This window comes from Panthera uncia, chromosome D4, assembly GCF_023721935.1.
Source record: "Panthera uncia isolate 11264 chromosome D4, Puncia_PCG_1.0, whole genome shotgun sequence".
Taxonomy (NCBI): Eukaryota; Metazoa; Chordata; class Mammalia; order Carnivora; family Felidae; genus Panthera; species Panthera uncia.
Genome location: NC_064807.1, coordinates 28,701,097 through 28,715,178, shown reverse-complemented (window position 1 = coordinate 28,715,178; position 14,082 = coordinate 28,701,097). Strand labels below are relative to the sequence as shown.

Sequence of the window (14,082 nt, the reverse complement as noted above, 5' to 3'; positions counted from 1 at the left end):
AGATTAGGAGGCACAACTAATGTTCTGGTCTCAAACGCTGTAAAGGAATGTGAAAAGACAAACATAGCAATAGCAACCTATGGCTACATGATTACCTTGCTACATACATACAGCACGACTCAAATATCAAAAGACTGACATGTAAAACTAGGGGCACAACCCCCAATTCTCTGAAAAATAATTTCCAGCGGCAAGCACTTAAGAGTTTGACTTGAAACGTCTGCAGAACCAGTCAGTAAAAAAAGGTAGAATGAATCACCTTTCCTGCTTTATGTTCTTTATCAAACAGAATAAAGATCAGGATATCGCTTCAAGATTAAACTTGCTATGTGTCGAGCCCAATCTTCCTTTGATATTATATTTTAAGGTAGTGTCATTTTAATTGCACGGTGCTTGCCTTCCCTTCTGGATTTTAGCAGCCCTCCCAGAGCTGCGCACAAAATCACGTGCTCCTTCAGAGTTTTGAGTTTTGAATTTCCGCGCTAGCCGAGTGCTCCGGTCCTCCTGTTGATCTCGAAAACATCCTCAAGACACTTTTACTGTCTTTGTCTCTATTCTACGAGCCACCCTATTCCGCCCAGGGTCCCCCACACGTTCCGCCGGTTTGGGATTCAGGAGACAGGGCCTCCCACTGACACCAAGACGGAGAAAAAGCTAGAAGGAAGGTGGGGAGGCTGGATAGGGAGGAGAAAGTGTTCACGTGAAAGAGGAAAAAGAAAGGAAAAGGGAAAGGAGGGAGGGGGAAACCGCCAAAGAGGAAGGAAGAGAGCGGGGAGGGCTGCCGACAAGCCCCCCGCAGGAACCGCGTGGGCCGCCCGGGTGGCCGGCGCGCCCCGCTGCAGTCCCCTTCGGGCAGGGGCCGCGGACGCCCGGCAGCTGAATGGGAAGGGAACCCGTGCGCTCGGCCATTGGCCGGCTGCAGGGAGGCCGCGCGGACATTGGGCAACGTAAGGGGGCCGGACCGCCTTCAGGAATGTACTACGGCGCGTTCGGCACGTCCGTCAGCGCCGGCGGGGTGCTAGCCTCGTCTGGGCTCCCGGGAGGCCGCGCTGGAGACTTGGAGTCCGCCCGGCTCGAGCCAAGCGCACCGACTTCCCTACCTGCTCCGCCTGGGCCGCGCGGGGAGTCCCGGAGCTCGGGTGCGCGCGCAGGCGGAGGCACGCGCGCGCCTAGGCCTCCCGGCAGCCGAGTGCGCGCCGCGCTGGCCCGGCCCTGAGTCACGTGGCCGCATGGGCTCCGCCTTCTCCCTGCTCCTCCCCCTTTCCCTCCATCTGGGTTTCTTTCTTTCCTTTCCTCTCCTTTCTTTCTTCTTTTTTTTCAATGAACACACACCGTGTGCATCTTAAAGCCACACTGCTCCAATTCACTGCTGCGGTCGGCTTCTAGCTGCCGCGGGGTCCCCCTCTGCAGTTCAACCACGTTTTTAAAAAAGAAAAATACTAAAAGGAAGCAGAATCGAATTTGCGGGGTCTGGTCCCTAACTCAGGGAGGAATTTAATAACTTGCAAACTTAAGAAAAACAAATTACACTCCTCAAAAATTCTATTTTTCAATAAAAAGCGGAACTGTGTAGATAGTTTAATTTGTCTATGGCCCCAGGATCTACTTCAGAGGGTCGCGTGTTTTCCTCCCCAACGGGAAGCGAATCCCCGGGATGTCTCGGTGACACTGGCCGCAGTGTCCTGACAAGTCCTCGCAATCAGCGCACAATTTGTTTCGAATGAATCCAACATCAAAGCCTTTATTCTCCCCAACGTCACGCTATTATTAAATATAACAGGATGCGTACCAATTTTTGAAAAAAATAATAAAACTTTAAAAACAGACTTTAAGTAACAAAGGCACATGAGTAATAAAAGGGGGGCGTCCAAACGAACCCCAAATAGGAAAACTTTTTTCTCTTAAGGAAACAGTTCCGTTGCTCCGGATTGTTAAAAAGATTCTGTTGTTTCTCTTTTGCATATGTCATATTAAAGATTCAAATAAAAACGCCTCTGCCTCCACAAGACTACTTCGGTGTCTGGATTCCACGTTTTTAAAACACTGACTCCTTCAAACGGCGACTGTGCTGCCGTGGGTTTTGGTGGGGGGTGGGGGGGAGCATTTTAAGAAAGGGTGGCTTTCCCCAACGTCCTTACTTTCCTCTTTAACTTTCCATTTTGTTTATCTTAATGCGAGGCGTTGTTCCCTGCGAGAGCCTAAGTCTTCTCTTTAGTTAGAAAAGAAAAGAGAGGAGAAAAAAAAAAAAAATCTGGCACACACTGGCGCACTATCCACCACCCTGTCATTATTGGTGCAGGCCTGGGAATTCAAGCCGGACCTCCCAGTATTTGCTGCAGCTTGAGGCCAAGGTGCCTCTGAAAGGGTTTTCTTTGAGGAATTTCAGAAATTGTTTAAGCGCTTAAAAAAATATTACATTTCCCCCCGTGTCTATCGCGAGGCAAATGCTCGTGGATGTGTGTGTGTGAGAGAGTGTGTGTGCGCGCGCAAAAGGCGTCTTACAAAAAGAAGACACTGTTGAAAAGAAAAGAAATAAGAAAGAAAAGGGAGGGGGGAGCATTCCTTAATGGAAGTATTGCATGCGAGAAGGTTGGCGCTCTCGGAGGCTCCCCCCGAAGCCGGGGATGCACACACTGGGGTTGCCTACCTGGGTGGTCTCTCTACTTTGGTGAGCTGTTGCTAAGCAGCTAATAATAGTCATGTTTGCTGAGTAATTTCTGCCCTCCGCGAGCCAATCGCGTCGCAGAAACCCAAGCCATCTGACAGCCCCGGGGGCGGGAGCTCCAGCCTTTTTCTCTTTCGCTCGGTCTCTCCCCCTCCACCCCCTCCCCTCCTCCTCCTCTTTCTCCAAATGGAGAGAGTTCTTTTTTTTCTTCTTCCATCTCATCTATTGAATCAAGGAGCTGCTGCGGCCGCTGCCCGCTGCACACACACAGAGCGGAGTCCCCAGGTCCCGGGAGCGAGAGAGGCGCGCTGCACTGGGGCAGAATGGTCCAGCGGGTCGGCGAGGAGCACAAGAAAGCAGAGTCCGGGACCGAACAGCCACCGCGAACCCAGCAGCCAGAGCCCGAGCAGCCCGAGCAGCAGCTTCAGGAGCCGCCACCGCCAGCAGCAGCCGCCGCGGGAGCAGCGGCGACGGCGGCTGCCCCGGCCCGGCAGCGCTGAGACCCGCCGGGCACCCACGGACCCTGCGGCAGTGGCTCTGCGCTTACCCTCCGCGGCCGCTCGGGCGACCCGGGAGGCGCCGAGGGAGACTGCGAGGCCGGCGGGAGCGGCGGGGATTTGCTGGCGCTTTCTGCAGTGAAGGGGTCGCGGCGCGGGGCGGGGGGCGGGTAGGGGGAGTTGGGGACCGCGAGGAGCTCCGCGCGAGCGCCCGAAGGACAGGCTGGCTCCGCGCGCCGGCTCTCGCCTTCCCGAGAACTGGATGTGGGCAGCGGCGGCCGCAGGGAACTCGGGACCCCCGCGCAATGTGGCAATGGATGGCGCAGGGTCTGACTCCCCGGCAGCGGCTGCGGCCGCAGCGGCAGCAGCGCCCGCCGTGTGAGCAGCAGCGGCAACAGCAGCAGCAGCAGCAGCAGGTCTGTCAACCCCAGCCCGAACAGCCGGCGGCCAGCAGCGTCCTCGCCAGCCGAGCGCCCGGGCGCGCCGGGAGCCCGCAGCGGCGGCGGCAGCAGCGCGCCGGGCCGCCCGGGAAGCCTCGGTTCCCGCGGCGGCGGCGGCGGCGGCGGCGGCGGCGGCGGCAACATGGCCTCGGCTGGTAACGCCGCGGAGCCCCAGGACCGCGGCGGCGGCGGCAGCTGCAGCGGGGCCCCGGGCCGGCCGGCCGGCGGCGGGAGGCGCAGACGGACCGGGGGGCTGCGCCGCAACGCCGCGCTGGACCGGGACTATCTGCACCGGCCCAGCTACTGCGACGCCGCCTTCGCTCTGGAGCAGATTTCCAAGGTGCATTTCAGACTCTCTCCTCTCCTCCCACTCTCTCTTCCCTCCTCTTCCTCTTTGGGATCGCCCCCGCCACACACACACACACACACACACACACACACACACACACACACCTCTCCAGGAAAAGAAGCAGACAAGTGGGGATTGAAAAATTCAAACCCTCCCTCCGGTCCTAGGAGGAAAGGGCTGTCTGAGGTCCGCAGGGGGTGGAGGGTGTGTGTGTGTGTGTGTGTGTGTGTGTGTGTGTGTGTGTACGCGCCCTCCCCGGCAAGCCTTTTCCGGAGCACTGGAAAGCGGTCCACAGAGGACCACCTCGAGGGCGGCCTCAGCGCGGCACAGCCCAGTGCCCCCAGCCCCGTAGCCCCCTGCTCCCGCGCCCCTGCCCCTATTTGCAACCTAAACCCCTGTAATGCTGCCACATTTCTTAACATCTTGGAGGGGGAGGCGGAGTGGAGAGAGGCGGAGAGAGGAAGGGGGGGGGGAGGGAGCCGAAATAAAGGTGGTTTCCTCTTTTGGCAGCCGGTTTTGCTTTTGTTGAACATGAGATCTCTACCCTCTTAAAAATTATCCTTGGAAGAGGGCATCTCCCCTCTTCCTTTTTAGTTTTTGAGCCACCTCTTCTCAGAGCCTGAGGGGAAAGGGAAAGTTGTAAACAAATTGCCACCTTAAATCCGCGGTACTTGTCTGCCAAGCGGCCGGGTTCATTGTGTTTACGAGGCTCGCTGAAATGTGTGGAATCCAGGGAAGGCGAGCACCCAGACGGGGGCCCGCCGGGGCAGCGGCCAGCGCCGGGGAAACGCCGCCGCCGGGAGCAGCCAGCGCCCAGCCAGGACCCCCGCCTGCGCCGGCCTGGGCCCTTACCCTGTGCACTTGGCTACTTTTTACGTTTAACCAGATGGGAAGGGAGAGGAGGGAAAGATCCATGTGGCTGCCCTCTTCCGATCACAAATGTTGTCGTAAGTTGCAGATGGCTGCCCCACTTCCTAATTCAGCTCACACAGCGTCTCCCAACGCTATGGAAATGCGTCGCGAGTGAGCTCCGGCGGCCGCGCTCACCACGTGGATCCCCACTTACTACCACGCGGGGCGGGGGTCAGGCTCGGGGGGCCCGCAATACATTGTTCCCAGAGCGCGCTCGTCCCCCAGCCCCCATCCCTGCCGGGGCACCCCGAGAGGGGTAAAAGATGGGGCTTGACTTGCGGGGAAGGGACCCTTGGCTTCCTGGTTCTTAAATGGTGGGCTCCATCGCAGACATTGAGCAGCCCCTCCCTTCCCGGCTCCGGGGTGAATATTGCCTGTGATGAGTGATTTCTCTCCTCTCTGCCTCGGCTTCCCTTCCCCCTGTTCTTGCAGCCCTTCTCCCCAACGCCCCCAAGACACCTTCGGGGATGTTGCGCGGGTCGAGCGGGGGGTTGTCCCTGCTGTCGCCAAGGTGCAGCTCCCACGCTGCAGCCCCACTTTGATTTATGTCCAGGCGCCCCCCACGCCGCTCGCCTTACCCGGGGCCAGCCTGGGTTCCAGTCCCGAGGGCACCCCCCACCCACGGATGTCGCGGGATCCGCGGGCGGGTGCGCGCAAGCCGGCGTGGGCGCGCGGGCCGCGACTCCCCGGCGCTCACTCCTCCCTTCTGCTTCATCCTCAGGGGAAAGCTACTGGCCGGAAAGCGCCGCTGTGGCTGAGAGCGAAGTTTCAGAGACTCTTGTTTAAACTGGGTTGTTACATTCAAAAAAACTGCGGCAAGTTCTTGGTTGTGGGCCTCCTCATATTTGGGGCCTTCGCTGTGGGATTAAAGGCAGCTAATCTCGAGACCAACGTGGAAGAGCTGTGGGTGGAAGGTAAGAGACCTAGCGCCCGCCGCAGCGCCCTCTCGTCCCCCAGCCCAGGCCCCCTTCCCGTCCTCCTTCCAACTGATAAAGATATTTGCCAGCGTACACCTAGAGCCTTTCTGTGGCGAGCGAGAACCCCCTGCCCGCACCAGGGGGAATTGTTTATTGTTTGGGCGCCTGGCTGGGAGCCAGGCCCGCCCGACAAAGGCCGCGCTGTAATCTACTCGGGGCGCTGCGCTTTGCTAGGTGTTGTGGGAGAGAGTGGCGAGGGCGGGCCGGCGGGGGCGCCAGGCCCCTCCGCGGGACGGACCACTCCGCGCGGCCGGGGACCCCTGGGGCCTGCCGCCGCCGCTGCTCGCCTCCGCCGCGCCGGAGACGCGGTCGGAGGAAGGCCTCTCGGCTCCTGGCTCTCTTCCTCGGCGTCCTTCCCTCCCCCACCCCCACCCACCACGTCCAAAGAGAAAGAAGGGGGGGGGGCAGAGAGAGGCCACCCCTCCGGCTGGAGGGAGTGCGCGCGCCCCCGGCGGCCGGGGCCGCCGCGCCGCGGAGGGTGGGGGGCGGGCGTAGCGCGGGCCTGCGGAGGCGGCGGCGTGTGTGGTCCTGTTTTTGGACAGCTTTCAACTCTGGGGGAAAAAAACATTTGTCTCAAGGTACAAAAAAAAAAAAAAAAAAAGTGGGGGTGGGGAGGAAAGGAGTTGAAAAAAAAAACAGTAAAGCATAGACTGGAACGCATGTTTGCAAAGTAGATTAATATTTCCTCGCGGGTGGGGGCTTTTTAAATGGTATGATTTGGGGGCAAGGCTGCGTTTTGCAGGCTGAAAGAAATGAGTTTTAAGAACGCGGGTTTGGAGGGCGGGGCCACGCGGGAGCTCTCCAAGGCTTTCTGCCAGTCTTTTATACACATTCCTCAATTTGGGGGTTCTCGAAGTGTCTTTTTTTAAGCAGTTGTAAATTTAAAATAGATCCCCCCACCCCCACCCCCACGACGGAAACATTTTACATTCTTTTGGTCGCACGGCTTTTTTGTTGGGGGGAGGGTGTTATTGGTGGTTGTTTTTTAATTATTTTCTGGAAAGTAACAGATTTGCTATTTGGAAACATTTAACCCCTAAACACTGCCTTGGATATCTCTGACAATAGGATGGGAAGGAAGGATTGAGGTAATTATGCAGATTTTTCAAAACAGAATATCTTGAGCATTCCTAGGGAAAGCTACCTAACCCAAAATTTGGAAGCCTCAGAGTTATATGTGTAATTACGTGAATGATTCCTTTTAGGATGCTGAGAACTAACCTTGGAGAATATTTTGTTAACTATGCCTTGTTTATGAAGATTCAGCTCTCTGTGTTTTGCAAGCATATGGTGGAGTCTTTAATTGAGAAGTGACAATTAAAATAATAGTCCAAGTAATTAAGGCCAGAAAACATTCTTGCTTTAAGTAGCTTGATAATTAATACAAAAGTATTCTTTGGATTGAATCCATGGGGTAATTTACCTCAGTTGAGCACTTCAGCATCATTGGTAGATAAAAGAAGGGTTTTATTGAACACCTATGATATCTTAGCACCAAGCTTACTGAGCACCAATAATGTCCCCAGCACGTGTTAGGTACTGTAAGGGTCACTGAAGTCTGTGAGACACTCTCTGTGTACAAATCCACTCACTTACAAAATACTAGAGTTGAATGGGCTTGCAGTAAATTTGAGCTCACAGTTGAAGTGGGCCATGAAAGTCAAATGGGGAAAAAAAGCTTCTGCGGAAGTGAGGCAAATTAGGGTGACCTGGAGAGAGAGAGAAGGAGAGAGGGAGTTCTGCACAAGAGCTCAGAAAGGGGGTCAAGCAAAGCCCAAGTGAGTGGAGGCCCCTAGTGTAGTGGGAATAGGGTGCCATGGCTCATGTGTGCCCTGGAGCGCAGGGCTGTAGTTCAGAAATGATGTGATTGGCTAGGCTGTGGGGAGCTGGACGAAACAAGGGGTGAGCAGAGGGGCCTCCCAGCTCTGTCCATATGTTCACACTGCACCACTCAGACCAGTGAATTTGCTCAGTATCAGTGACCATGACAAAAGATAATTTTTTGCTATTTTGAGCAAGACTTTTAGGTAGACCTTTAATACATGTAAAGAGAAGTGATGCGATTTATTTTCTTAACATTGTATATTTCTGGAAGCAACTGTGTTTCTGCATTACACACTTCATTGCAAGTCCTGAAAGAAGGAGGAACATGATTAGGGGCAGTCTCCCTGAGCTGCCGCTTAGTGAGAGAGTATTAAGGAGTGATACCTCAGACACTCAGGACTCAGTTTGCCAACTTTGGGCCTCTGAGTTTTGGTATTTTCAGCGTGGCTCACAAGTTCTTTAAGCAAATGTTATTTTACTTAATGCTATCACTTGTTGAGCAACTGCCATTACTGTTTATTATCTATTATCACAAGCCTTACAACTCAATAAAGTAGCCATCTATTATATTTATTTTTATAACATGATAGTGTATGTGGTATTTCTACATGTAATAGCTGAATTCTTGTTCCATTTTACAATGGCAAAATGTCCACTTTGCCTACTAATGATTTAAGTCAACTTGGCCTCTTGATTTCTTGATTTGTCATCACTCATTCATTCATTCATTCATTGGGTATTAGATTCTTCCCGGTAGAAGAAGCAATAGTTTCATAAATGCAAGGAAACCCCACCAGGGATCCCATGAGGCCACCATACCATCTTATAATTTTAACATAAATTCAAAGAAGAGGTAACAGTGAGGAGGTCTTGTTTATGGTGTAGTGAGCTTGGTGTTCATATCAGCAATAAATAGTGTAAGCATTTGTTTTCAGGAGTTGGAATTTCCTGCTGTCCTACACTGTAGCAGATTAAAATGAGCAGCAACTCAGAATTTAGGTTAATTTGTACTTTAATCTCTTTGATAAATTCTTCATCACTATGAGCACAAGAAGTCTGTTAGATGGTTGTTTTCTTAATGGAGACTGTAAATGTTCTGAACATAAACATGGGTGCTTACTACTCTAAATAAACCAAATGAATAGAGATTGCGTATTTCCCTAGTTAAAAAGCAACAGACTGAGAAAGCATAAGAGATTTTAAGGGGAGGGGAATGCTGAGGGACAGCTTGGAAAAAATGCTATTTCCCTTGTGATATTTAAAAATATGACCTACCACACACACTACATAGATAAATATACAAAGGCAACTAGAGATACATATATCTACATACCTACACACGAATACATATTATATACCAGGTGATTCCTGCACAATATGTGGGGTTAGGTGCGCCAACCCCTCCACAATTAAAAATCCATGTATAACTTTGACTCTCCAAAAACTTAACTACTAACAGCCTGTGTTGACTGGAAGCCTTACTAATAACATAAATAGTCAATCAACACATATTTTGAATGTTACACACATCATTTACTGTATTCTTACAATAAAATAAGTTAGAGAAAAGAAAATGTTATTACAAAAATCAAGAGGAAGAAAATATATAGATATGGTAGAGTATTTATATCCCCAAAAAATCTGCATATAAGTAGACCAGCACAGTTCAAACCTGTGTTGTTCATATATCTCCACTTAATATTTGTATTTGTGTGTACACATAGACTTACTACATCTATCTTTGTATCTGCCAAGATAATTGTTATCTTTTTAATATAGCCGGCAAATTAAAGGGATCCACTTGATAGGCTACATCACTGATTTGACTTTCATGCTTTTAACATGCTGGGGAAATGTGGCTTTATAAGGACAGTTTGAATACATTGGCCACAATGTGCAGACCAATATAAGCTAGATAAATAAGATTCTGTCCTATTTTTATCTCATTGGTGATAAGAATTTTTTGATCCTCTTGTTAAAATGTTCGTACAACGATTGCTTTCATCATTGTAACAGCAACCAGTTTCTTTTAAGAAACTCAATATACATTAGATGTTAGCTTAGGTCTCAGGGTTAGAGTATTTGCAAGTCAGAAATACCAAATTTAGCTCACTTGTGAATAGAGTCATGAGGTTTAGTAAAAGAATATGTGGAATGATGTTGTGGACATCTGCTGTTACTGAAGCACATGCCAGTGGTGGCAAGGTCTGGGAGAGACTAATTGTTATTTAAAAATAAAAATATTCGGGGCACCTGGGTGGCTCAGACAGTTGAGAGTCTAACTTTGGCTCAGGTCATGATCTCACCGCTTGTGAGTTTGAGCCCTGCATTGGACTCTGTGCTGACAGCTCAGAGCCTGGAGCCTGCCTCAGATTTTGTGTCTCCGTCTCTCTGTCGCTCCTCTCCCCCCCTCCCCCAAATAAACAAACATTTAAAAAAAAAATTTTTAGGGGCACCTGGGTGGCTCAGTCGGTTGAGTGTCCGACTTCGGCTCAGGTCATGATCTTACAGTCTGTGAGTTCGAGCTCCGAATCAGGCTCTGTGCTGACAACTCAGAGCCTGGAGCCTGTTTCGGATTCTGTGTCTCCCTCTCTCTCTGCCTCTCCCCCGCACATGCTCTGTCTCTCTCTGTCAATATTTGTTTTTAAAAAAATTTTTTTTAACTTTTTAAATAAATAAAAATATTCAGCACATGTTCTCCATGCCTGCTCTGTGCCAGGCATTGCATGAAGCTCCAGAGAGATGTTAGTGAAAGGCCACAGTCCCTGCCCTCAGGACCTCCACCCAGCAGGCACATAGACCACTGGCACTAGGGCAGGGACGCCTCCCAGGACAGCCCTGACAGGGGTCTGAGCCAGGCACAAGGGCTGGAGAGGTGGGGGTGCTGCTGGGACATTCCAGAACAGAGGAACAGCTTCTGCAAAGGCTCAGAGGCTGGGGGTGTGGCCTCCAGGAGAACTCCCAGTGCTTGACTCCAGTTGGGACATCGGTCTGAGGCGGGGAGCCTTGGTGCCTGGAAGGCCCAGCTGCATGGCAGAATGGTCTCTGCTGTGTGCAGGGCATTCGGCTGAGGGGCTACCAGCTCTTCCTTTTAGTCATTCTTTGCCTGTCTCATTATCTGTACTAGCATATTTGGCCTCTAGTGCCCTCCCGGGACTGGAGTGCTTCAGCTGGATTTCTCTCCTCTGGGCACAGAAGGGAAATACTTTATTTTTAATCTTGCCCATTTCTCTGTTGGCATTTCCTTTTTTGCTTAGCACCCATATCTTCCTGTCTCCCTTAATAGCTACTACCCCCCACTCCAACCCTCTCTCAGATGCAAGTTTGTTGTCACAACTCTCCAGTGGCAGAACATTCATTTATCTCTTTGAGATTTGTTTTTCCCCTCAAGCTTTGCCCAGCCCCTGGTGTCCTTTACTGCAAGGGGTTATAACAGCCTTGAAATGAATCCATATTGCATTGTGTTTGGTTATTAACATCAAAGGAAGAAGGCACAAGTTGTGACTCTGATTTTTTTTGTTGTTGTTAAGGAAAATTTAAAAAGATGTTCTTAATGCCTGCTTGATGCTTATAAGTGCTCTCAAGTTTGTTTCTTGCTGGTATGATGGTTTCATTGTTCTTGGCTTGAACTCAGGCAGTTGTAGGAGATAAATGAGCTCCACCACCTTTCTTTAAGTTTAGAGCAAGTTTTCTCACTCTTGACATTTTGCTGGATAATTCTGTGTTATGGGGGCTGCCCTAAGCACCCCAGGATGTTTAGCAGCATCTCTGAACTCTACCCACTAGATGCCAGTAGCAGCCTCCCAGTTGTGACAACCAAAGATGTTTCCAGTCGTTGCCAAATGTGGCGGGGCGGGGGGGGGGGGGGGGGGAGCTGCACAAAATCACCCCAATTGAGAAGCACTGGTTTAGATAATAGATTCCAATTGGAAGACTCATGCTGTGCAAATGGAGGGCTTTTATTATGATGACATTGTGGCTGCAAATGCATTGCCTTACATGCAAAGGAATTTTTTTTCTTTAAGATAATGTCCCCTCCCATCTCCATATTTACTGATCTAGGTAACTAATTTTTTATGCTAATAATTTAAGTTTTTTGTTTTTCTTAGAATTACATTAAATATCAAATAAAATGCATGACAAGTTGACAGAGTGAGGGAGGTGGGGAAGACACTGTGTGGGTGGGGGCCAGCTATGCAAGGAAGAGAAAGCTTTATATTAGAATAGATTTTCTTCAGGTAACTTAATTTTGAAGACAGACCTTGTTGCATTTCAAGAAGCGTAGGATGAAAGTTTTATTTAGCATGAAGGTGACTTTGTAAAAAGCAGGAAAAGACACCACTAAACTTAGTTCATATTGAAATAAGAGCTCCTTTTGGAAGCCCGCTCAGTACATTAGCTCTTCGGTGGTCTAGCTCTCCTCCAGATGTTCCTATGACAAACTGCTTTTCCCCGGGTGCCCTTTTGCAGCAGAACCAAAGGGATAGTGAGGGGCTGAGACCTTGAGCCCATATGGGCAATATGAGCTCTGATTTTACTGCCAGTTTCTGCTCTGCAGGGCTGTCAGTTTGGGTGCATTTCACAAGGAACAAGGGACACAAGACCTAATGAAATGCAGCGTATTCTCCTTGGTCCCCTAAGCACTTTGAAAAATTAAGAATATGTTTATTAGCTAGGTATTGATTAGATTGCAATAGCAGGCGCACACATACAGGTGCAAGGAATTGTGGTTTTTCTTTTACATCAGGAGAAAAATAGTTGAAAAATTTACATCCAACAATAATTGCTTGAAAATACCAAATAGCCTCAGGTGCCTTCTCCCCAGGGCAGCTGACCCTGGGAATCTTCCGTGTCTCTTGACTGCCTGCCACTCTTGATCCTGCCAAGGAGTGTAGAAGCCAGGTTGGGCAATGGGGTGTTTCAGATCCACGGACCGCCGCTTGGAGGCTCCAGAAGATGACAGCTTCCAGATGTACGAACCGCCGGATCCGTTTGTTTGGATTATGCACCACAGCTGATGGCGAGATTAACGCTGGCTGGACAAGCTATGGGAGATTTGTCTGGTTTCCACAATGCTGTGTTTATATTTCATTGGGATTTCTCCTTCAAAGCTGACCTCCCCATGACCCCCAGAGCTCTGTCCACTCAGGCCAAGCTGTAACTTGTCTGCCCTTCTTCTCGTGTTGGGGGGTCACAATTGTGCAGCGGAAGGGGCTGCTTTCATGGTTTACCACCCCCCACCCAGCTCCATGCCAGCTGTTCACCCAGATTTAGCCCCAGAAAAGTACTCTTACTTTATGAGGGTAGGAGGTGGGGAGGTGGAGGGGGGTTTGATTTTAAAAGTCTTTTTGGCTTTTAAAACAAATATGGAAATGTTTTTAAATTACTTAAAATTTTTTTTAAATGTTTTATTTATTTTTGAGAGAGAGAGAGAGACCAAGTACAAGTGGGGGAGGGGCAGAGAGAGGGAGGGAGAAAATCCTTAGCAGTCTCCAAGCTGTCAGCAAAGAGCCTGACATGGGGCTCGAACTCACAAACCGTGGCATCATGACCTGAGCTGAAGTTGGCCGCTTAACTGACTGAGCCACCCAGGTGCCCCTAAACTTACTTTAAAGGACACCATATCTAATAGGGGCCGTTTTGCAGAAGTATAGTATTTGACTCAACACTAGTGTGATACTATTTTGAAAAAAAGACATCCCTAAATAATCGCCATACCTGTGTGATTCTGTTATTATAACACTATTTCCTTTGCCCCTCACTGGCTCCCAGAACCTCTTCTCCCAACCCCCCTTTGCTCCCTCCCACCCTTCTTTCCCCCCACAGACTCCTAAACTGCCCTAATCATTTCTTCCCAGTAGATCTCTGGAGTTACTAGTGTGAAATCTGAAATGGTAGTAAATCTGGTTAATCACAAACTGACAGGAGGGAATTAGAACATGTATTATTTCAAACCAGCTGTGGGAGATACCAAATCCCAAGCTGCCATTTGCATCCTTGAGGTTCTTGTCTTGGTAATGGGTGGTACCCGGACCTTACTCTCTGATTGGGTCTTGTCAGCAGAAGATGTACTTCCCCTGTTGAAGAGTCATGGCATCCTATGGACTTTTGAAGTGCCTTAGAATTCATTGACAAATGGAGTGTTAAATAAGTCTTGGTCCCATGTGTTTAATGTGTTGTATGGAGTATGAAGAATTGGGCCCCTTAGCATTTCTTGAGATGGTAAGTGAAATGTAAGCCAATACATTCCAACCCAGGCACCATACTTCAGGCTTTCCATGGATGGAACCCTCACCAAAGGCAAAAGGAACATGGTGCTTGGGCATAGATGGAAGAGGACAGATTTCCTTATCCAAACTTTGGCCGACTCGGCAGCATTAGATGGTCCATCCCACATGAGAGGTCCCAGAGAGCAGAG

At 50.2% G+C, this 14,082-nt stretch overlaps 1 protein-coding gene across 1 annotated transcript in view; it reads left to right on the top strand.

Moving 5' to 3' along the window:
* The first annotated feature begins 3,650 nt into the window (after nucleotides 1-3,650).
* Nucleotides 3,651-14,082, top strand: part of LOC125925310 (protein patched homolog 1-like) — a 63,280-nt gene continuing 52,848 nt past the window's right edge. Inside the window, 2 exon segments of the mRNA XM_049634209.1 lie at nucleotides 3,651-3,942; nucleotides 5,585-5,777. Coding sequence (XP_049490166.1) covers nucleotides 3,745-3,942; nucleotides 5,585-5,777 — 391 coding nt within the window. The 5' untranslated portion in view covers nucleotides 3,651-3,744.